General features: G+C 38.9%; 1 protein-coding gene and 1 long non-coding RNA gene across 3 annotated transcripts in view; one reads left to right on the top strand and one right to left on the bottom strand.

The window, feature by feature from the left end:
• Positions 1 to 21,245, top strand: part of INO80 (INO80 complex ATPase subunit) — a 112,589-nt gene that overhangs the window by 72,945 nt on the left and 18,399 nt on the right. For both annotated transcript variants that reach the window (XM_032481482.1, XM_032481481.1), the window contains exons 26-28: positions 4,512 to 4,737; positions 8,825 to 8,952; positions 16,918 to 17,012. In XM_032481482.1, the coding sequence (XP_032337373.1) occupies positions 4,512 to 4,737; positions 8,825 to 8,952; positions 16,918 to 17,012 (449 nt within the window). The remainder of the gene's footprint in view (positions 1 to 4,511; positions 4,738 to 8,824; positions 8,953 to 16,917; positions 17,013 to 21,245) is intronic.
• Positions 14,882 to 20,053, bottom strand: LOC116664149. Its single transcript, XR_004320506.1, has 3 exons — positions 19,967 to 20,053; positions 17,665 to 17,668; positions 14,882 to 14,891 (listed from the first exon to the last, which is right to left on the bottom strand). It is a non-coding gene; the product is annotated as an uncharacterized LOC116664149 (long non-coding RNA).

The following is a 21,245-nucleotide window of genomic DNA, read 5'->3' on the forward strand; positions in this document are numbered from 1 at the left end:
TTCTCAGCAGCCCTACCTGGACTGTCGTTCATAAGTATGTTCCCTCTGAAAGATGTCTTTTGCGCCTTATCTGCCATTCAGCAGTTGTAGCCTTACTTGCAGATTGGAAATAGTTTCTGTTGTGTTTTTCAACTTTGAACAGCTGTTAGATCCTTCCTAATACCCTGTTTATCAAAACAGGGCACTCTGGTTGGTGATTGCTGACAGCATCACTGCAAAGGCTCCCCCAGCACCCCACAGCTTTTTACTTTATACATCTTCCGCTCTTTACTGTCTTTGCTGATCAGAGCCAGACAGTAGCTCTCTTACAACCATGAAGAAGTACATGAAAGGAGAGACGCAGAGTAAAGATGTGGCCAGACTGTGGTTAGAGCAAATGTGAGTTTCTGTCTTCTCAGCTTGTTTTCTTTTGCTCTAAGGGACAACTTTCAGTTGGCCCGAAGACTAAGAGGCTGACTTTCCTTACCCTCTGTGTTTTTATCTTGTTTCCTCCGCTCATCCTAGCAAGTCTGTTGTTTTCAAAGTTCCAGTCAAAGAAGATGGAAATTTAAAAATCTTCCTTAGTGATATTTCTCTACCATTATTTATGTCAGCCTGCATCTTTATTAAGTTGGTAGAGGGTCCAAAGAAAGATGACAGATGGAAATGAGGTGATAGTACTGAGTCCCACTGATTACCTACCTGCATAAATTTTCCTGGTCCTGTGCTACACAAACTTGATTCCCTTGCCACTGTTAGCTTTGTTTCATTTTTATTGATTATCCAGAAAGTATTTGGGTTTTGTGTATGTCCGGTTCTTCCAAAGCATTCTTGGTCTTTGAAATTTAAGTTGATGCAGGGAAAAGCAGTTTTTCTAGGAATTATCTAAAACCAAGTGCTTCCATAGAAAGCAGGCTTTCTTCAGGCTTCATAATTGTGTGGTTTGTTTCCTCCTTTCTCTCCTAATCTGTTGTGTATAATGAGAGGCCTATAAGAGGAAGTTTAGATTTCTGAGAAAGGGATGTCAAGACATTTTTTACTTCTCATATTCTTGGTGTTTTATAGAGCCAATAAAAAGTGAGCTGCCCTAGGCTGTAATTGCATTTATGGACATAAAAAATCTTCACTTGTACCATTCAGAGCTCTGTAGCCAACCGCTCTGAAGAATAACCCCTCTCCTGACATTCTTACACATGCAGACCCCCACTGTACTACTTAAGTATTGTTTTCTGAGGAGCCTGAAGTCTAAACCGTCATGCCTTGTACTGATGTTTCCCTCAAAGACAATAGTAGCTTAAAGAAGGCTATAGTAGCATAAAGGTGTGGTGGCAGGCAGGAAGCAGGAGAAAGCTTTTCTCATCTGGCTCAGGGGCCAGTACCCTTTCCTGCTCGGCCCCTCTCCCCAGGTTTATTTGTAGAGCTTCTTCATGTAGCATACGCTAAACCTGAAATGGGAGTAATTACACCACAGTTGTGAGGACGGGAGGAAGAGGTTTAAACATGTCTGAATATTTTATACACACATACACAAGCTCTTAACCTTTCAGATCTGGCCTGGGTTGTGAATAAGGTAACATTTCATGAGATGCTGCAGTTATCTTATATTGATTTCCAGCGCATCTCTGATGGGGGAGAAACTGATTTCCTTTGAAGCCTCAGCCCCAGCCTTGAGTTAAGACTAATTTCCGTGGCACATGCTATGAAAACTTTAGGGTCATTTCAGAAAGAACTGTGCCACTAAGGAAGGAATTATCATTAGCTGAGGAAATCATTCTGTAGGGTTAATAAACTAAAACCCTGGGAATTCATCATACCAGAAAACTGAAGCGCTTGCAGCGGTCACGCTTCCTAGAGCTAGAGCAGGAATGTACGTGTCCTCAGGAAGGACGCGCTGAATGCTTGAGGAGGCAGCCCCTGAAGATGCTATAGTTTAGGAAGTTAATGAAGCAAGAAACGGGGTTAGCTCATGGGACTACAGGGAGTATACATTTCCATTTGTGGAGATGTGGGGTGGGGAGAATGGTATGTCATGCTTCACCTACCCCTGCTTCTGAGCAATCAGGAAGGCTACTTGGAATTACCAGAATGGGTGGAGGCTGTTTAGGATAGAGCTGACTTGGAAAGCATGATTTAAGTAGAAATGGACTTGTTTGCCTCTTTTTAGACCTCATGAGTTCACTGCTTACGTACTTAAAAGAGGACAGTGACATTCTATGATTCCACATATATCTTGATCCAGGGCTCCTACCAAAGAAGCTTATCAAAACATTAAAAAATACTTCACTAAGGACTGCCTTGCAAACCTCCTAGTTTTTAATCCTGAGCTTGGAAGGCTGTCAGCAAAATGAAATTGGAAAATAGGTGAAAGTTTGTAACCGGAAAAAGTTGTTTTGTTTTTAAAATGTAAGAGTGCCTAGAAATGAGTCCCAGACAGGAAAAACATTCTTTCCTATGTCACTGTTCTCCCCCTATTCCTTCATGATTTTCTAGCTTTTGCTTTTTCATCTTGAGAATATGGGCCCAAAGTTCTTATATATAATTCCATTATAGGTTCTGCTTTTCTACAAAATAAAGAAAAACATTAAAGCAATTATCTTTGAGTATAAAATTGGTCAATATGAATCTCTCATTAGAAAAGACTAAGTGTGCTTACTCATCCAAGAGTGTACGTGCTGTTGAGCTATATAGAACTGGTCATACTTCTGTAGCCCAGGTCACTGCTTCTCAAACCATTTTTATGGAAGTATAGCCACTATTGATTGTCAGGCTCTGGAATTCATACCCTAGATGGTGGATGTCGTCTCTGGTCCAGTATCTGCTGGGCTACTGCCAGGGCAAGTCATGGCAGAAACCTAGTTTTTAATCACCTTTGTGTTTCAGTCTTCACTTGCCTATGCTCAACTTTCAGTGGGAAAAATGGGTAACTTCGAAGCAAGAGAACAGACTCCTTTTGGAGTGGGTAAAGGTGATAAAGAGATTACCAAAACCTATTTCTAGTACTATCTGAGTAAACTGATTTACATGTGAGCCTACCTGGGTTTTAGAGGTCCAGGGGCCCAGGTTGCTATGACGCACTCTAGTTTCCCATCTGGACCATAGGTGGCACTGCTCCCTAGCAAACGCAATTTAAACTCAGCCTGCAAGCCAGAGTAGTGTATTCTGTGGTTATTGGTAAATGATGCTTTCTCTGGTTTCAGTATCCTTGTTTGCAGCAGAGGCACTTGCAGCCCATAATCAGCTTGCTGACTGTTCATGTACCCAAGGGCAGTATTCCTCAAGGCTTGGCTTGAGATGCTGGGGTGCTTGTTAAAAACCTAGAACTATTGACTCCTCCCTTAGATGTGGATCAAAATCTACACATTAGATAAGCTCCCAAGGAGGTTATTATGCCTACAAACACTTGACAGACATTGCCCTAAAGACTGATGGGCATGGAAATAGAAAAGTTAATAGCAAGATAGATTTTCCTAAATGTCTGACTTCTAAGAAATGATAGAAACAATAGAACTACCTAAGTACAGTCAATACGTTAATGTTCTGATCTTTCCCATACCTCTGCCCTAGCTCCTTATACCCACTTTCTCCCTGTTTCTTGGTCTGGCTCCAAGTTTCTTCTGAGCAATTTACCGCTTATAATGGGACTTTACAATTTTAATCCACTTTGACTTACAGGTAATCACAGCCTCCAAATTTTAACAAAAGGTAACGTCAGGCTCCTTATCAGATGATTTCACCGCCACTTGAATACATAACTGCTTATTTGAGTGGGAATAAACCCAGGTTGTTAAAGAAGGATAAAGCCTATGTTTCTAAATTGCCAGGAGCCTTCTGTTCCGTTGAAGAGCAGCATTTGAGTGTTGTTGCACCTTGTGATGAGATAAGAATTTGTGCAAAGCCTCTGCCCTAGCCAAGAAGTGAATCCACTACTGTCTGGCAATTGCTTGCTCCACTCCCTACGCATACTGCTCCCCACAGCTTACGATCTGAAAGAAAGATTCTCTTATCTTCCATCAGTCAGCAACCTGGTCAGGGAAGAGGAAAAAGAAGTGTTGATAAACTTGGGAGCTTTGCCATCGAGCATTAAAGAAGAGCTTCAGATGCACCAGGTGGATACTGTTAGTTCTTTAATGATGGCTATCTCTAGCTCCCTTTTTGGCCTCACCATCCTTTGTTTGGCTAATAGAACTTTACCAAAAGCACTATCTGGCAATGAAGGGAGGTAGCAAAATGAACAGATATTTATACATTTGTGGTAGAATTATTCCTGACCTGGTATTCCAGTTTATCTGCAAACTCCAGCACTCATTGGATCTTTAATTTGTTGCAGGTTCATGTTATGGAGGTTGGCCTTTTACTTGGGGAAGCTCATTAAGTCAGTTATTAAGGATGGCTTAGTTTGTCAGAGCAGAGAAGTTAAAAATCACTAGCCTAAGAATTATCCAGATTAGTCTGATTTCAGAGTTGAAGTTCCCAAAAGGCTTAGTGGATGTGGAAAAATGTGAAAGAGCCATCTGATGTGAATCTCCCTGCAGGTCACCGCGGTGCCATTGGATTCTTACTGCAATGACCGAAGTGCAGAATATGAGCGGCGAGTGCTGAAGGAAGGAGGGAGTCTGGCAGCCAAGCAGTGTTTGTTGAATGGGGCCCCTGAACTGGCGGCAGACTGGCTAAATCGAAGGTCCCAGTTCTTCCCAGAGCCAGCAGGAGGACTGTGGAGCATTAGGCCTCAGAATGGCTGGTCTTTCATCAGGATTCCAGGTGAGTCCTCCTTTCTCTTGGCATATGTTCCCAGCTTTGGCAAGAGAAGAACCAGGGAAATACTCTGGTGGTTTCAGATATTTGGAATTCAGAGTTCTTGGGATTTCTATTTCCTCTTTTGCCCTTAGCGACTTATAGGTAAGAATACTTAAGTAATTTGTGACTGGAGTGGAGATAAATTTTTTTAGATTTCTGCCTAAATACTCTCTTTCGACAAGCTTACAGCTAAAAAAAGGAATACCACTCTTTGGAGGGGAGGGGGGCCATAAAAATAAACTTGGTAGGAAAGTCTCCAGGTCGAGTGAGTACAGTTGTCTTGTGCCATTGCCAGTGGAATGAATGAGAATGTCGTCACTCACAGAAAGCCTAGTTTAAGTAGCGTAAACAGTGTCCTGCACGAAGCACTAGAGATCTGAATGATAATCAGAAGAAAAACAGTATTTAGTGCCAAAATGCTAGCGGATTCCCAGACCTTCTAGGGTCAAGGTCGAGGGTTGAAAGGAAACTAGGTTTTCATCTTTGCTTTAGTGAGACTACTTTTAAGGAAACCAAATGCAGGATTCATAGGCTCATGTTCTTTGCTTACACCTGCTGACAAACTGGAGTGGCAGCTTAGAGCTACCGTGTTCGTTTCAGTTGTCCAAATTTCTCTGATACTTTGATTGTATTCATCTTATTGGCATGTAATGGAAGTAAACTAGAGTTAAGCATTCAAAAGAGAGGCTCTGCTATTTCTAAGAGATAAGTGGGTTTAGGGCTTAAGGCCTGGCTTTTCCATTTAATATTCACTTTGTCAAATGTTGAGAGACTTTGAGTCTACTTGTTAGTAGCTTTGGGAGTGCTCTGAACTGGAAAACACCATTTCGGGTGTATGAGAACTATATGTATATGGCCTTAGCTGACTTAGAGCACATGAAAGCAGCGGGCGAAGGTATATTGTTGGAAGATGAGAGGAAAGCCCAGGTGTAAAGCAGGCCTGAGTAGCAGTGGGAATAGAGGAGTAGAAGCCAGCAGGTATGGAGACCACAGAGTCCCAGGCAGATGAGCACAAGTTTCTTTATCCCTTCTGCATACTGACTCCTAAATTCCCAGTACAGGAGGAGAAGGCTTATTGCTGGCGCTGTGGGAATCTCTTGTGGCTTTTCCTGTTCTTTGAAAGAAAAATGGACCTTGTTTAAATAGCAGGAAGTGTCTGAGTTCTTTTCGCATCGATAAAAAGCACCAGCCTCACTGGCTGTTTACTGTGAGAACCAACCAGCTCCTCACTGACCCCATTGTGCTCGGTAGACTGGCTAGGCAGGGCAGTAGAGGGTGGAAGGGTCACTGGAACCTGTATTTTATCTCTCTTTCCTCTATACTTTTATGTTTTCTGTTTCCCTGGGAAGAGTTGGTTCTGTTACATTCCTTGAGAGACTGAGCAAAATCTCCTGAATTTCACACCTTGAATGTGTCTCTGTTTCACCAGGAGAAAGAAGTATGTAGAATCTCTTTAAAAGTCTCCTCTCCTTGGAAAAAGGAGATACTATTCAATCTGTTACCCTAATTTTACTGCCATGGGATGCATTCATTTTGTCTGTGAGCAGGATCTTAAACTGTGGTCAGTAAGAACTTGTGTCTAAGTGAAAATACTGTAAGATTGTACTGTAGGATTGTAGGGAAGATTGCAAGAAAGTAGGATAGATCTGTTCTTTTCAGCATTTTTTAAGCTTCTGTTTTAAAGAAGCAGCTGGGCACAGGTTTGACTTAGCAGAATCAGCCTAATTCCTAGGGAATTGTGCTCTTCTTGGCTCTATGCCCTTCTTAGCAACAGGTGGTGCTCTTGTTCAGAGCAACTGTGGTAGCTTCTGAAAATTGGGTAATGGATGCCAGGCCCAGAACACATCAGTGTGTGCAGTGAAAGAAACCTATTTTTTCTCCTTAAGAGTTTTAAGGCTGTTACCGAAGTCTCTTCCTTCTTGGGCCTCTTCCTTCAGGGAAGTCCAAAGAAATCCAGTTCATTCACTTCCACCTTCCCTACCTACACTATAACAAGCTAACAACAGACATGATTCCTTGCTTCTTTTAGGCGAATTCAGAGCTGCGTTCTTCTAAGTGTGTATACATCTTCATTTCTGAGTTTTCCTAATCCTAGCATCAGTTTGTTCTGGTTAGCAAAATAAAGTAGATATGGGAAGCAGGATTGTGTGAAAACCATTAAATCATGATTTTGAGATGAATAGAAGCCTCTTAAAATTCAGACACAAGACAGATTTGTATATGCTTAAATATTTGTGTTGAGGGAGTATATGCGATTGGAGAGAGTAGATAGGCAAGCTGCAGAAATCTGATGAGCTTAGCTTGCCCACTCTCACTCAGTGACTGAGAAATATGTGGGTTTCTTTTTTTCACTTTCCTGTGCTTTTAATGAGGGGAAAAAAAAAGAACTTTATTGTCTAAAGCTGATTGGTAGCTCTGTGGGGAATGTTTAGGAGCTATCAAAATTGAGGGTCACCAGGGACCCCAATTAAAGTTGAAGGGTAATTGTAACAAGAAGAAACCCTTGAAGTTGTTATGAAAGCATTGCTGCCTGATGAGACTGGGAACTTATACAGACCTCCTTGTCTGGTGCCAGCATGAGGGCTTAGCAATCGGTTCTGTCCCAGCTGCAGTCATTTGATTGTGTTGGTAAGGAGACCAACAAAAAGGAGAGCATTTCAATAATCTAAACAGGACCAAACAAAGAGACTGAACAAAGGTGTGTGCCACAGCATCAGGGAGGGGGTGGTGGAGGGAGAAATGTGACCTGGCAATGTTCCGAAGGTGGGAAAAGGCAGGCTGCAGTGCAGAGAAGTAAACATCCAGGACCTGTGGCTTTGTAGCAAAAACAGAGTGGCTGATGATTTGTTGTGGTGCTGTCAGCACATCCTTTCTTGTTTGGTGTGTACAATTAATTGTGTACTTGGCAGATAGTGGTGAGAACAGAGAAATGACCGTTGAAAACTCTTGGATTGCTCTCAACAGTCAGCCTCTGCAATTCAGAGGGGAAATAATGGGTTCAAACCCAGAAACTAAGGGTAGACAGTGTGTTTTTCTCAACAGTTTTCTCTTTTTCACTTTCAGTGGTTAGTTGTCTATGTGATATCACTAGCCTTTCTGTCTCCCTTTTTGTGTCCCACAGTGACTTCCAAATACACTCTTACATCTCTCAGCTCCTTAAGCTTCATCTCTTCCCCTTTTAATAGCAGCAATTGTTCAGGGCATGTTTATGGACTGGTCTGCAAACAGGAAACTCTCCTTCCTGAAATGTGATGGGAGTTGAATGATACTGAATGGATAAGATGAAAAATTGTGAGTTAAGTGTTCTTTAAAGATCTCTGCCTGAAATGCTTTTTTTTTTTTTTTTTTAAGTGGGAAGAGGAAGGAGAAAGCACAAGTTAGTGAGTGAAAGCAGCTTCCATTTCACAGAAACCCAAAGTCTTTCTGAAAAGCTGAATAAGCCCTAGTGTCTTTATTGAATTACAGCCTAGGATAATGACATTTACCAGCCAACATATTTGAAATCATCCAAGAGAAGGAGTTTTGATTTTGTTTTGTTTTTTTAAAAAGTGCATTTCTTGGTGGTTACTTGTCTTCAGGGGCAGACAAGAGCAGCCCTTGTTTCTCTGTGTTCGCATGCCTTCAAGAGGTAAACCATTTAGCCATAGAACTGGCAGAAACGTATCTAGAGATAGGATGAACAAAGAAAAAACAGGTTTCTCAGGTCACTTAAAGCAGGTATGACATGGGCATTACTCTTAGATGTCCACGTGTACCTGCTGTCTCTTGAATAAAGGATGTGGAGCTGGGAAGTTTTCAGATGCCTTAGCAGCAGATGTCTGATTGGGAACTGTCAGCTGGGAGGGGACCTACACTTCACTCTTTAAGGATATTTCTTCCCAGAGCACTACTGGATATGATTTAACAGTGCCTTGCATTCTTCTCTACTTGTCCGCTCTCACAATGACAAGCATCCTGGTTGTAGTAATATTGGCTGCATACAGCTTTGCAGTGAGTGATTTTGCTGCTTCAGTTAAATAGTTTCCCGCTTCCCCCCATTTCTTCTCCCTAGGCAAGGAGAGCCTCATCACTGACAGTGGAAAGCTGTATGCCCTTGATGTCCTGCTGACTCGGCTCAAGTCTCAAGGACATAGGGTCCTTATCTACTCTCAGATGACCAGGATGATAGACCTGCTGGAGGTAGGAGAAAGAACCTTGGGGACCTAGAACACTTTGATATTTAACTTGTGGAATCAGACATGCATGACTAATGTCCGTCCTGCCTGTTGGGAACTTAAAACTTATCTTTGTGATTTTACTGTCTAGAAAGGGAGGAGAAATAACTCCTGGCAGATGTGGGAGTGTGCAAAGGACTTCTGATTCTTACCTTATGTCAATGAAATAGAACCCCTCCTCCTCCCTTCCCTTACTAGGGAAGAAATTCCCTGCTTTTAAAGTAGATTGAAACCTAGGAATTTCTTAAACAATCCTCCTAAATCCTGTATAGAAAACAAGATTTAGGATTAGTTCTCTATGTAAAAAAACAGCAGTGTTCAACCTGAACTAATGTAGTAGTTCTCCACCTGACTACATTTTGCAGTCTTCTGGGGGAGCTTTAACAAATAATAATGTCTGCTCCCATCCTCAAGAGATTCTTACATAATAAGTTTCGAATGAGACCCAGGCATCAGGATAGTCAAAAGCTCCCAACATGCAACCAAAGTTGACAACCATTAGGTTATGGTGAGCAATACAGCTGTGTCTTACTGTGCAAGTCAGGTTTTGTTTCTTTCGTTACTCCTGTGTTGACATTCTCTCAGCTTTCTTGTCGAAGTAATGGCTTATTTGAAGGGAGAGAAAATCATGAACATAGAAACAGGAGTGAAAGTGAAGACAAATAATAACAAACCACTAGAGTAAGTCTTTAGTTTAAGAAAGTTGGAAAGCCACCTGTCAAGAGGTGAAAGCACCTGGATATCTGTAGTGTATAAATATTCTCATGTTTTTCTGAGGCTTTATATTCTAACCCTGCTACTCCAGGGACTGGTTGGTAATAAATAAGTAGAAATTGGATCATGATTATCTCTATCTAGGAATAAGGGAATCATTACAGAAGGAATGAAGGGTAGCAATAGGGAAGAATTTTAGGTTCTTCACAAGCCAAGGCTGGCTTGCTGAATTTTGCATTGAGTTTATCTGAATTCGGTGGCAGATTTTTTTAAATAAGCAACTTCTTATAACAAGAGACATAACAAATGATATTCGAGGTCAATTTAATCACTAAGTCTTATGTTTAATACAGTGTTTAGCCCCTGGAATGCTGTCAGCCGGTGAAACTTGCTGGTTTGTATTGCGAGTAGGTCACCTATTTCTAAATGATGGAAAAATGCTTATAAGTGACTATAAGTCACAGTAGAGGTAATTAAGCCATTGTGTTTGATGTAAATCTTGACTGTGTAAAAGTTCCTAACAGCAATAATCCAAAATAAAAGGACTGCCTGTATCTTTAATGTTCTGTTCAAACTAAATGATGCCACCAGCCAAAACATGAGTAACGTTCCTTCAGTGAGACTCTGGATAAAGTCACTTGCCTTTTCCTGAAGAGTCAGGGAAGTACAGATGAAGTAGTGATCTTTTGCTGCTAAGAATTGTAGATAAAGCAATATGCTAAGGATTTTGTAAGGGGGTTAATGATCTTTCTTTTCCAAGGCTATATCAGTATATTACAGGGTCCTAAAAGATGGTTCATATTAAAGGGAAGTTCCAAGGAAAAGTGAGTGAACCATCAAAAAAAAAGCTAGCTCTGGTAGACGAAGATGAGTGTGGGTGGTGTAAGTTTGATACAGTCCTACATTTTAGTCCCTTTTTTTGTATATTGCACACTGCTAGGTACTCATAAATATGACTAAGATAAGTAATTCAGAGTATGATAATGAATTTTGTTCAGGATGCATACTGTAAACCCTACCTACCAGGGTCACTTCCTATCTCTCTGTAGTCCAATGGGGTTTTTGGAGGGGTGTGGACTTTGTGAGTAAGCTTTGCAAACTAGGCAACTTGAGAATCTTCTCTACATGTAGTTATATCTCTCTATGGGGAGTTCTAAATTAGGGAAAAGCAAATTCAAAGCCTGAATTTCGCAACTGCTAACATTTCTTAGCCATGTGTGTAATACGCATCCAGGATGCTGAAACCAGAAAATGTTGCAACTGTACTGAAAAACTAAAATGAAACTGTTGTCTAGTTTCCTTAATACTATACTATTCTTTTCCTTTTAACATTGCTTTTCTTTAAAGTTCTTTTTTTCCCCCCCTTGGTCTGTTTTAATATTATTTACTCAAAGGAACCACATTAAGTATTCTAAGAGGTTAGTCCTCAAAATTTATTTTGTGGGTATGAAATTACAGTACCCACAATGTTTAGTACATGTCTGATCATTTATAGGAATGTAAATGTATTATGGATCTTGGGACAGTGCAAGATTAGATCCACTTTTCATTATCTTTTCAAAGAGTATTATGAGTTTTTCAGTTATTTTCATGATGGAAGCTTTCATTGTAAACATCCATAAGAGTCATGTTTCCACATTAAAATAATGTAGGTACATGTACCCTAAGGATCACATTATAGAATGGCCCATCTATAAAGGTGCTTTCCTTTTAGTATACTTGACCTTTTCTTTTAAAAAAAAAAAAACCTTGACCTTGGCCTTGCTTCTTCATTCTCAAAGTGTTGTGGTTTTTGTTTGCTTGATTGTTTGGGGTTTTTTTTTTTTTTTCCCCTTTGGGATTCTCTTTTTCCCTTGACGTCTTGTACCCTGTATATCAAAGAGGGAAGAAACACTTCCAACAGAGCAGGAGTTAGAACTCACTTGGGGCTGTTGATGCTCTTTTGTGTAGCTGTGGAGCATGTCAGCATCTCTTTGTCCAACAGTCTTTTTGGGTTTTTTGTTCTGTGTCTTAGTCTTGCTGTATGTTTGTTTCTGGGACTCAGAAGAACTAAAAGATAGTGAAAATTTTCACATTCTTTTATATGGCCAAGTTTCCATTTTGTGAAAAGTACTAGTTCTGGGCACTTTGTATTTGCTCAGTGTTTTCTAAAGTGATTGATAGCCTCTGTTGGGCAAAAATCTGACTTTAAATTTCTAATGAATATGTCAGATCTTCTTCCAAATAGAATTTTGTATTCAGAAATGTTTTATGTTTTCTCATGATACCGAAATAGTATTTCTGGATAGAGGATTTAAAAAGGAAACTACTTAATATCCAGGGCCAGGAATTTTTAGTGTGCCATGGGTAGATGTCAGGGATATAAATGGGGGGGGGGTATGGCAGGTTACTAAATATTATGTTATCAGTTATATTTGCTGAGTCAGCTATAAGGTCTTGGCTGGTTGGAAGCACTATGGACACAAAGCCCTTATACAGTTGAGATGGTGACATCCAGCTGGATGTCAGACAAACTTTTCCACCACTACCATTTTTATCCTGGTTTGGAACACTCTCCCACCCCATAGTCTAGTAGTTGCAGAGAGCTTTTTAACTCACAACAGATGACGTACATTATCTCCGGGTTGTCTCTTTTGAGATTCATTCCTGTTGCATCAAGCAACTGAGTCTGTAATTTAAGGAAATGAGCCTCAGTATTTTCTATGCAGTACGAAAGTACTGGAAAGGGTCAGCCAACTGGTGCTGTATGTGGTGTGATTGTTAAGTACTGAAATCCAAACAAATGTTGAACTGTACCAATATATGAAAATAATGCAACACAGAATTAAATCCAGATAATCCATAGGTAATGATGACATTTGAGACGCTGGGTTATGTAACTTGCCTAGTCAGCAAGTACCTCACTGGGGAAGGATCCATCCCAAACAGGCGTTCTATCATTTATGGGCTGGCTTTTCTTAGAGCTTCAGGTAGCCTTTGGGAGCTGTGACTCTGAATATGCAGGGAAGCTGGGTATTTTAAAACTGCCCCTTGAAATGAAAAACAAATTGGAATTACTGTTAACTAGCATTTTCATTAGGTCTTAGGAATGGTAGAAGAAAATGTCAGCTTACAAACTCACTTGTTTATTCAGTTCGTTTCTTTTTCATGCAAGTTGTGAGCAAGGCATTGTGCTAGGCAGAGGTAAATACCAGTTAAATGTGATCTTTGACTTCAAAGTATGTATCTAGTGGGGTATTTTTATTTATATATATACATAATATGTGTATTATATATTTATATATAATGTGTATATTATATATATATTTTTTTTAAATGGATCATACTGAGTCTTTCCCTCAGTTTGTTTTATGACAGTGAAGTTGGGTTAGAATGAACATCAGAGGCAACTTTAAAGTAGAAAAGAATTCTCGGAATGGAAGGTTTGTATTAAGAATATATAAGCATTTGCCTTTATTTTTTCAAGTGCCCAATTACCTTTTTTTATGATGATGATTGAGGGTTATGGACATAATGTATTCAGAACCTCTTAGGGCTTCTCCAGTCCCCCTTTTTTCCACTAGTGGTGATGACTTTCTGTTCTGTCTGAGAAGCAGTAGGTAAAGGGGTTAAGCCAAAGGCTCTGGAACCAATCTACTTGGGTTCTCATCCTGGCTCTGTTACAACTACCTGTGTCACTTTAGAGACCTCACTTAACATCTGTAAAATGAAATTGACAATAATAACACCTACCTTAAAGGCTATAGCTATAGTGTAATTAGATAAGCAAAACCAAGTAAAATACACAGAATAATTGTCACTTAGTAAATGTTCAATAAATGCTAACCATCATCATTATCACTACTACTTCAGGATGAACCTAGTCCTTCTGTATTACACCATCTGGTGTGTGAATATTTGCTTTTATTTAGTATACTTTAAAGGATTGAGAGGCACTTGCAAAACTATTTTGAGTTATGCTAGTAATTCTGTGTGCATGCTACTGCATAAGAAGTGTTTATCTGTCTTATAGTAGATAGGTTTCGTGTAATATTTTGCTTGAAAAAAGTGTTCCAGAGCTTTAAAAATAGCATAGGGGTATGCTCTACAACAGTGTAAATGTACTTACAAGTCACATATGTTAAATGCAAATTCTGATTCATTAGGTCTGGCCCCTCAGTTCATCATTTCTAACAAACTTCAGGTGTTGCTCATCTGAGATAGCATGATTCTCAGGAACCCTGCCCAACCTTCCCTCTGTAGTGGTTCTCAGCTGCAGATAAAGGATATCTATTGCAATCATGTTTGGAGCTTGTTAAAAATAAGCCAGTCCAGCCCAAACTCGGACCTACAGTGACAGGATTCTTGGAGAGGGACCCAGGAATTCTAATCCCAGTTGAAAATCATTACTCAAATGCCAAGAGTACATCTTGTCCATAACCCCTTAATTTTTAAAAATAGTATCTACTGGAACTATGTAGGTTCAAGACTTAAGACTTCCTAAATGTTAAAAGCCATAATTTTTATTTCATTAGTTCAAGCAGTATTATAACTTACTTTGGTTAGACATGATCCACTTGAGAGTACTGGTATTCGTATTTGTTTAATTAAGTTTAATTAAATGAGAGTACTAAATTATGAGGCTTCTGGGAGAGAAAGAAGGTCTACATTTGGTTTCTCTTTTCACTTTGCTAACTTAAGTGTGGCAGAAGGAATTCTTGCTTTACAGGATTCCAGGAAATTTAATCATACTGATGGATCATTTTCAAAGCCTTTCCTAAGTACCCCAAATATACTTGGGTGAGAGAGACCCTTGGTTTCTTCAGAGTGCAAGTGTAAGGAAGAATAGGGTAATGGTTGGCCTTTCTGTCCCATAAGCCTTTCTTAATGCACAGGAGTGCTGAGTATGACACTGTTCTTACAAAACACAGTGAAGTTATGCAGCAAGCAGTAATCATCCAGCAGTAGTCCTCAAGCATAAGAGTGAATTACAGAGGGTTGGGGGATAAATAGGAATGCTGTGCCATCTTTAAAAGATATCTGACTGCAGAATCCAGCAAATAGTTACTCATTAACGAGCTCTCAGCTGCTGGCTTTGAAAAGAATATATTAAGCAAGGCTCTTAAGATGGATATTAGAAAACCTTTTGATACAGAGATTAAGTGGGGACAGATTTTTTAAAATGGATTTTTAACTGAATTTTCAGAAGTGCTACGACTGCTGTCAAATCATTTGTTAGAATTTGCATTTTTCTTTTAACAAAGTAGAATTGAATTTTATATTAAATCATTAGCTGTTTTTACGATCATAGGAAAACTAAACTAAAAATGGAAGTGGGCACAGTTCTTGAAAGGAACAATTGGAAAAAAATGAGGCTTTTCTTTCCAGATGAACATTTGATTAAGTATATTCCAAGTGGCCTAGTATTCTAGAGAGACGTCTAGAATAGCTTTGGTATAACCAGAATTTGTGAAAGAAAGAAAGATTGAATTGCTTTTTTAGCTCATTCTTTGTCTTTCAGACATTTTTCTGTAGTTTGAGAATGTAACCATTCCTCTGTTTTGCTTTTATGCTTTTTCCATGTCCATTTACTTGTTGTTTCGAAGCTATTTACTGAAATAGGATCTAAACTCATCTAAGCCTTCTGAAAGCGCACTATTCCCCTGGGTGAGAGAACAAAGGCTTAAATCAGTAAATGGGAAAAATTCACTTCCGTTGCCTCAGTAACAGGCAGCCTGTAATCAGCATTGGTTTGATTATGGTCTAGGATTAATATCTCTGGTGGTGTTCTGACCTTGATATATAAATGATATGAACAACAAGATCTACAAGAAGATTCATTCATCAGTGCTTTCGCTGAGGTTAGAAGTTCTGGTTTAAAAAGCAAAAGAATGCCTATGCACAAAGCCCATCTTTTGGTTAAAGTTCATATCTGTGGGCTCTCTATAATCTAGGTATTTTGTTCTGGATGGCAACATCCCCTGATTGGATTAGCTGCCAAAGTATAGTAAGGCTTTAAAGACCATCATGCTGTCATTTTTCTTCTTTCCTGAATTCCTCCTTATCCAAAACACTCCCTATTCTTTTGCTGTTAACCCAGTCCCATTTTGGGACTATACCACTAAATGTGAACTTGAAGCTTGCTTTGACTGAATATTTGCTGCCTCTTTTTGATTATCAAAACCCTTAAAGAACCACCTGGAGACAGAAAGAAATATATATGTAGAGAGACAGAGATATAAACACAATGAAGATAATTTCTTGATGGGCTTGTCTACTTTTGTTAGCCAGCTTCACCTCACAGGTACCCTAACCAGAGACCTCTGCCAAGGCATTAAGGGGTTTCTGGTATTCAGCTTGCTCTAAGAGTAGTGCACCAGCCATACCAAACTTTAACAACCTTTTGTGCTGAAATACCCAGCCAGGTATAAGAGCCACATAATGAGAATATTGCAATAAAAGAACATTTGACCACCAAAAATTAATTAACAAAAACACCTCTTAAATGTAGAAATGATTAATCATTTTCAATAGGAAAGAGTTATCTAGAACTGAAAAAAAATGTTTCATGGTGTTTCTTATAAATGGGCAGCTGTTTTGAGCTTTTGATAATAGTCCTTCCACAAGTGGACTTTTTAAAGTGTAATCCATATAATCAGGAGTAAAGAAAGAGGAAACCAGTGCTCATTTGGACATTATCTGTAAGAGGAATTGGAATTTCCAAGAATGGAGATACATCTTTTCCATTGCATTTCTTGAAGTCTCTTCTCCATTCTTAAAAGTTGTAATTCTTCATACAGATAATGCCAAGAACATTCTCTGCCATGGAAAGTTACCTTGTCTTCTCTTCACTCTGATGTTTAACGTCCCCTCACCCCTGAAAACTGGATATTCCATAGCCGTGAGAGACATCTGGTTGGTGACTGAAAAGCCATTTTGGTTTGGAGATTGCATTTTGTTTGGTTGGTTGGTTGGTTTGGTTTGGTTTGGTTTTTTTCCACAAAATCTACAGACATCTGCAGGAATAAGATTAGCTTCCAAGTTGAAATTGTGGGTGTTTGTAATCTTCAGGTTACCCACTATTTTTACACACTGGCAGTAAACTCATTTATAAATTATATTCCTGTACTTTTGAGATTTCTCTCTCATCATTCTGGAGGTGAAGTAGGGAGATGCTTGTGGGAATTAGAATACAGTAATTTGCATCAGACTTATATCTTTTTATTCTGATTGACAGGAATATATGGTTTACAGGAAGCATACCTACATGAGACTTGATGGCTCATCCAAGATCTCGGAGAGGCGGGACATGGTTGCTGATTTTCAGAACAGGTAATGTTAGTAGGAATTAGAGAAATTCTCATTTGATTTTCCTCTAATGCTTGAGTTTGTGAGTTTAAAAGAAATACCAACACATCTCAGATTGTTAAACAATCATGATATGGTTCCTACCATTTTTAGAGGTAGCTAGATCTGTTTATAGATCTGTGTGTCTATGAGAGAGAGGGGAAATGGAGTTGGTAATTTTTGTGTTTGAAATGTTTCTTACCAAATCAGTGTCTATTTCTTTGGGCAGTAAAAGAAACAATTTCTGAGTATGAACTAGAATCTTCCTTATGTGATTAGTATGTATGTAGGAAAAGTCTACAAGCCTATATTCCTTAAATATTAAGTGGCTATCTCTGGGTGTTGTCGTATAGTTGATTTTCATTTTGTTTTTGCTTACCTGTTTCACTTTGTATAAGTTTAAAAAAAAAAACCTTCCTTTTTCCTGCTTTCCCTCTAGCACTGTAGTAATATAGTTCAGTATGACAAATTGCAATAGTGTGCAATCTGTTCAGCTGGTAGCTCTCAGTCACAGCACTTCTCCCACTTGATAATGAGCCTATGAAATTTCAAATACTGCCCGCTGGATGCTGATGGCTTACAGAGCCGTAATTATCTTAAGTGCAGGTTCTCATTATAATATGCAGAGTCTGGTTACTGCTCTCTCCAAGGAAAGAGCCAAGCTCTGCTAGTGATAGGTCTGCTGAAATCCACCCTTAATTTTCCTTAGACCTGGAAAACTAAGGAATAGAGTAGATTTCAATGTTCTGTAAATCAGAACAGTTCGGAATTTCAGGCCTATAATTGTGGAGTCTATTACTATTTACGTTTTGGGTTCTTGGGAAAAAAATTAAACACATAGCCATTTGTATTTAGGTTACAATTTTTAATTTCTTTCATTTCAGTTTTAAAGCATGGTTTGCTTCAAATGTAAAACAATTTAGCATAAAACGACTCCATAGTTCAACATAGAATGCCATCTGATTGAGAATTTTAGCTATTGCATGATCCTTTATAATAGAGCAAGGGTAAAGAGTTACATCCTGATGTTTTGGTTTACAGTATATACTCAGACCAATAACTCCCAAGTTAAAACTGCTTATGAATTCAGGTGGCTATTTGACCAACAGTGAGGGGAAGAGCTGCTTTGAAACTATTTTAGTTAATCACCTTGGACCAACTGTTTGGCCTCTCACCTAGTAGAAGCTATCAGCTGATTCTTAAATTGACTACTTGAGACATGTATAAACATAGTAGTGCCTCATAGCCCCACGATTTTGCTGTGTGCTTCATCTCCCCCAGAAAAGAAGTTTACCAGCTGATCTTCATCTTTTCTTGACTTTGAAATCAAACGAAGCATATCTCAGTATGTCCTTACCTAGTCCAACCTTAAGATCTCCAGCTGACAAGACTCTTACATACAAGAACCATAGACTGTATGTTTTCTCCTGTATTTTCTCCAGGCATGTCAGCACCTTGGTGATTTGGGCACATTGGTATGAGGCAGCATGGGTTGTATATTAGAAGAAAAACCATTGAATAATAGAGGTCTTTTTACCCACTACTGTTCGTGGTTTTGATTTTTTTTTCCATTAATAAGTTTGATACTGTACATCTGAGAATCTCATTTACAGAAAAGCTTTTTTTCCCCCAGTAATAGTTGGGTCATTATATATTATGTAAAATGTCTATTGAGGAAAATTTGAGAATTATTTAATGAGGAAAGTAAAAATCATCCACAGTCTCATTACTGTTAACATTTTGGTATATCCTTCTAGTCTTCAATGTGTGTCTGTGGTTATATTCACATCATATTGTAGATATGATTGTGTCATCATTTATTCCACTTAACAGTATATCATAAACATCTTCACATATCACTTAAGAAGTCTTTGTAATCATTATTTTAATGACCAAATATTCCATTACACTGAGTATACTATACCACTTTTCTGTTGTTAAAATGTTGACTGAATATCTTTGTTTATAAAGATCTGTCATCATTTTAGATTATTTTCTTAGTATGGATTCAAGCAAGAGAAATTACTGAAAGAGTATTAACATTTAAGACTGTGCATGTTGTCAGATTGCTTTTTCTGCTGATTAAGAACTACAGCTTTTCATCTAGCTAAACCAATTCCCAGAAAAATGGACTGTGAGATCCAGTGCTTAGTGTGTTTGAGTGGAAAAAATCAGTAGATGTACCTAATTTATTACTTCTAAAATCTCTTATGTAACTCGTGAAGCAGTTATTTGGGCAATCCCAGTAGCACACATTAGTTTTGAAAAGCCTAGCTCTTAAAGAAGGGTATTTTTACCATTAAACTGAACAAGATCTACTTAATAAATACCTTATTCTGCACAGCTTTCCTGGGATACCTTACCTGAGCTTCCAAACCCTACAACTGAGAATTACTTAGGGAGCAATGAGTTTTATTTAAAATCAGTATTTGAGTAACCATCACTTAAACACCTGCATCTAACATTAGGCAAAATGAAAAAATGGACTAAACTCTCCTTCCCTGCCTGCATTATGAGCTAAATGATTAGAGTTAGGATTATGGGTAGGAAAAATAATCTCCTCATGTATAGAATCTGAACTATGCCTATGCTGATCAGAATCTTGTCAGGCAGACCCCTCCAAGTGGGAAAAAATTCTTAACTTACAAATCTGAGTGGCTGCAGTAACCCAATATAGAGAAAAAGACAGGTGTTTTCTAAAATAAAAAAGCATGCCTTGCCAAATGTTTTCGTTATTATTAATGAAAAGACATCAAAAGAAAAAATTGTGGTTTCAACTGGAAAGCCTTGTGGCTCAAAGGTCAGCTAGAGTAAACAAGAACTCCTATAAAAAGCCATTTACATTCCCTTCATACAAGATTTATTTATGAGGGATCCTTCCAGGAAAGAGTCTGACTGAGACTAAAGACTGTTTGGCCAGGATGTCCTGACTGGACAACATTCAGAACATGTGATCAGTGCGTGATCCTAGAAGCCATTCACAAGGTCTTTGCTCTTTGGTGCCTTGGCCTTTGCTTCCCTTCCTCCTACCCCATGACATTTACCAAGTGGATCCCCCCGATTATCTGTCCATTCAGGGTGACCCTTTGAAAAACATGAGAAAAAGTAAATGTAGTGTGAATTTTTCTTTCCTGGTGGGGAGTATAAAGCTCCAATGTCTTCTTTCATTCTGGCTTTTTCAGTCATTCAGCAAGTCTTTCCTGCAGTTGGCTTTGTGCCCAGCACTGTTTGGGTATTTGGGTGCAGAGTGGCCTCAGAGGCTATTAACTAAAGAACAAGAGTGAGACCTAGGCATGTCCTTGTTACATGACTTCATAGGCTCCTTCCCAGACCACCCTGAAGCCTGTTCTCTAAGGCTTGTTCCAGCAGAAACCGTGAATTGAAATTCCTTTTCAGCCCCCTAGAGGGCACCCAAACCATCGTGTTGCCTTCTGGGATTCTGTTTCCTTTTAGCCCCCAAAACATTAATTCATGTTATATCCATACTAGATTTATTAAGTAGAAAGGAACTTCTCAGCAGTTTGATTTAGATGTTTTTGTTTGTAACTGAACAGTGTGTGATCCAGGATGGACACTAATTTCTTTGATTTTAACAACCCAAGGTTCCCATAATCCTTATTTTTTTCCATGACAGTATGATAAAATTATATTGAATGCAACCAAACATTGCTGCTTGTACCACCTACCTCATCATTAAAAAGCATCTTCTCAATACATAGTTAATATTTCAAAAAAAATACATTTTCCACTATTGTATTTCTAAGTTTTGCTACTAATTTATTTTTACATAGATTCCTTTCTCTGGTATTTTTTTGTATATAGTACCTGTTTGTGAGTGATTACCATGTCTGGGGACTTATCTCTCTGGCTGTCCAGACTATGGACATAACCCATCTTTCTGCCTCTACTCTTTCTTTTATTGTAGATCCCATTTGCCTTCTGTCTCCCTCCCTGTCCCATCCCTGTTCCCCCATCTCCACCCCAAGAAAAAGTCCCAGCCATTGGATGACTCCATCAGCTCTTACGTAGAGATCAAAGAGAAGCCTCTGACCCCTGCCTCTCTACCTACCAAAGTAGGAGAGAGAGATGCATGGATTGAGCAATCTTTTTAAGGCCAGAGTGGAAGAATTACTCTGTAGAAATTATTAAGGCCCTGGAAAGTTCCACCAATTTTTTTTTTAACCCTTATTACTAAATATTCTCCTTTGGGATATGAGG

The sequence above is a fragment of the Camelus ferus genome, chromosome 6 (assembly GCF_009834535.1).
Source record: "Camelus ferus isolate YT-003-E chromosome 6, BCGSAC_Cfer_1.0, whole genome shotgun sequence".
In the NCBI taxonomy this organism is placed as follows: domain Eukaryota; kingdom Metazoa; phylum Chordata; class Mammalia; order Artiodactyla; family Camelidae; genus Camelus; species Camelus ferus.